This window comes from Heliangelus exortis, chromosome 29 (genome assembly GCF_036169615.1).
Source record: "Heliangelus exortis chromosome 29, bHelExo1.hap1, whole genome shotgun sequence".
Lineage (NCBI taxonomy): Eukaryota > Metazoa > Chordata > Aves > Apodiformes > Trochilidae > Heliangelus > Heliangelus exortis.
The window spans coordinates 1,223,183-1,225,554 of record NC_092450.1 but is presented as its reverse complement, the minus strand read 5'-3'; the positions used below and the strand labels follow the sequence as shown (position 1 = coordinate 1,225,554).

Below are 2,372 nucleotides of genomic sequence, written 5' to 3'. Positions count from 1 at the left end.
GGGCTGGATGGACCTTCCAAGGAGGGCAGGAGGCCATGGCTGTCACCAGTGTCACCCTGGGGACACCAGAGCTGCCATGCCCAGGAGTGGGATGTGTTCATTGCCTATGGGGAGGGGACACCTCACTCCTGGAGGGGAGCAGGGACCCCACACCACGTCCCAGTGCTCCAGTCCATGCCCTCAGGCTGGGGGGCTCTTGGGGGGGTCCCTGCCCCTGCCCTCTGCTCCTCAAACCATCCAGGGTGCTGCACCCAGGGTGTCCTTGGGACCCAAACACCCTGAGATGGAACCCCCCTCCCCATGTCCCCTCAGCCCCCTCAGCTCATCCAGACACCACACACCCCTCCAGGTACAGAGAATTTAATCTTGCACCCTCACCTCCTGGCTCAGCACCCAGGATGAGCGAGTCCCTTCCCACGGGGTGGGACCTCCCCTGGACCTCCTGCTGCCCCCACGCTGGACCCGGCCCCTGGTGGGGTCACAGTCACAGCCATGGGGCTCTGGGGACACCTCGCCTGGGTTTCAGGGTCCCCTCCCCTCTGCCTCCCCCCCTTGCACCTTGCCAAGGCCGTGGCAGGTCTGCCTGGACAGGGGGACAGGGTGACCCGACCTCTGCCTCTGCCACCTCCTCCGTGTCCCCGTGGGGCTCTGCCTAATTTCTGGTCCTGGCCGTGTCCCCCTCAGGCTCCAGTCTGCCCGGGCCCTGCCCAGCACCAGCCCAGCTCTGGAGTGGGGGCTGCTTGTCCTGCTGCTCCCCAGGGGAATTTGGGGACATCTCAGCGATGGCATCGGCCATGGCCTGGCGCACGGTGTCTGTCAGCCTGCGGACGTCCTTTGGGCTCAGGCCTTGGGTTTCTACCTTGGGGAGGACTCGGATGGTGCACGTCCCTGGAGAGAGAAGGTCAGGGATGCTGTTAGAGCCCCCAGGAACCAGCTCTTCCCACCAGCTGCCTCCCACAGAGACCTCCGAGCTTCATCCCCACCTCCATCCCCATCCCCATCATCCCCAGGGATGGAGCTCCCTGTCCAGCTCTTACCTGAGGTGAATTTCTTTTCTTTGGAGCTGAAGAAATCCCAGTACGGAGAGAACACGACGGGGACAATGGGAACCTGTGGGAGATGGAGCATCAGGGGTGTCCCTCCTCCATGCAGCTGGGACTCCAGATTTCAGTATCCCCATCCCCATCCCCTCCTGGGGGAGAGCAGGGGCCCTGTCCCTGGGGACTGCAGACCCCCAGAGCCCCTGGGTGAGGGGTGGGTGAGGGCCCCTTACCTGAGCCTGCACAGCCAGGTGGAAAGCCCCAAGTTTGAAGGGCAGCATGGATCTGCCCTGATTCCTGGTGCCTTCAGGGAAAATCAGCACCCGGAGCTGCAGGGGACAGGGAGGGACATCAGCACAGAGCCCCCTGGGACCCCCGGTGTCAATCCCCCCTGCACCCCCCTGGGGTCCTCACCCCCTGCCAGCCCCCTCCTCACGTTTTCACTCCACATGGTCCTGGCAGTCTGGGACATGACCTGGATGGCTTTGTCCCTCCTGTTCCTGTCGATGAAGATGATGCCACTGAGCCAGCAGGCCAGCCCACGGTGCCCAGGTACAGCAGCTCTTCTTGCAATGGGCACACACGGTCAGGGATGAATTCACCATTCCTGGATGGAAAGGAGAGGAGAAAAAGGAGAAGAGGAAGAGAGGAGAGGAGAGAGAGAGGAGAGGAGAGAGAGGAGAGGAAGAGGAGAGGAGAGGAGAGGAGAGGAGAGAGAGGAGAGGAGAGGAGAGGAGAGGAGAGGAGAGGAGGAGGAGAGGAGAGGAGAGAGGAGGAGCGAGGAAGAGAAGAGAAGAGAGAGAAGAGAAGAGAAGAGAAGAGAAGAGAAGAGAAAGAGAAGAGAAGAGAAGAGAAGAGAAGAGAAGAGAAGAGAAGAGAAGAGAAGAGAAAAGAGAAGAGAAGAGAAGAGAAAAGAGAAGAGAAGAGAAGAGGAGAAGAGGATTGATCCCTGCTCAGGGACACCCAGAACCAACCAGCAGCCTCCCAGCATCACCTCCAGTGGTCCCAGCATGCCCATCATCCTTCTGCCCCATGCTGACCACACTGCCCAGTACAAACCCAGTGCCGGCCTCACTGGGCCCCCCAGGTGCCCCCCTGCAGCCATGGCCCCGCTCCCCTCACCCTTCCACATACCCAGGAGGTCAAGGGATGCTTGGTGGTTGCAAACGATCACGTAGGGCCCCTGGATGTCCAGGTGCTCAGAGCCCCTCACCTGCATCCTGATGCCACAGAGGTGTTTGAGGGCAGGAGGGCAGCACGCAGGAGCCTGGGGCAGAGGAACACGTGTGGGGAGCAGATCCACACAGCCTGGGGATGCTCCCTGGTTTTCCA

At 61.5% G+C, this 2,372-nt stretch overlaps 1 protein-coding gene across 1 annotated transcript; it reads right to left on the bottom strand.

The window, feature by feature from the left end:
- Positions 1–344: 344 nt before the first annotated feature.
- Positions 345–2,366, bottom strand: LOC139788425 (1-acyl-sn-glycerol-3-phosphate acyltransferase alpha-like; the record flags this gene model as incomplete). The annotated part of the gene is given in 7 exon segments (XM_071728370.1): positions 345–888; positions 1,038–1,110; positions 1,274–1,369; positions 1,477–1,574; positions 1,577–1,647; positions 2,171–2,282; positions 2,285–2,366. Coding segments are annotated over 7 exon segments (768 nt in total), but the record flags the coding sequence as incomplete, so codon positions are not given.
- Positions 2,367–2,372: the final 6 nt, after the last annotated feature.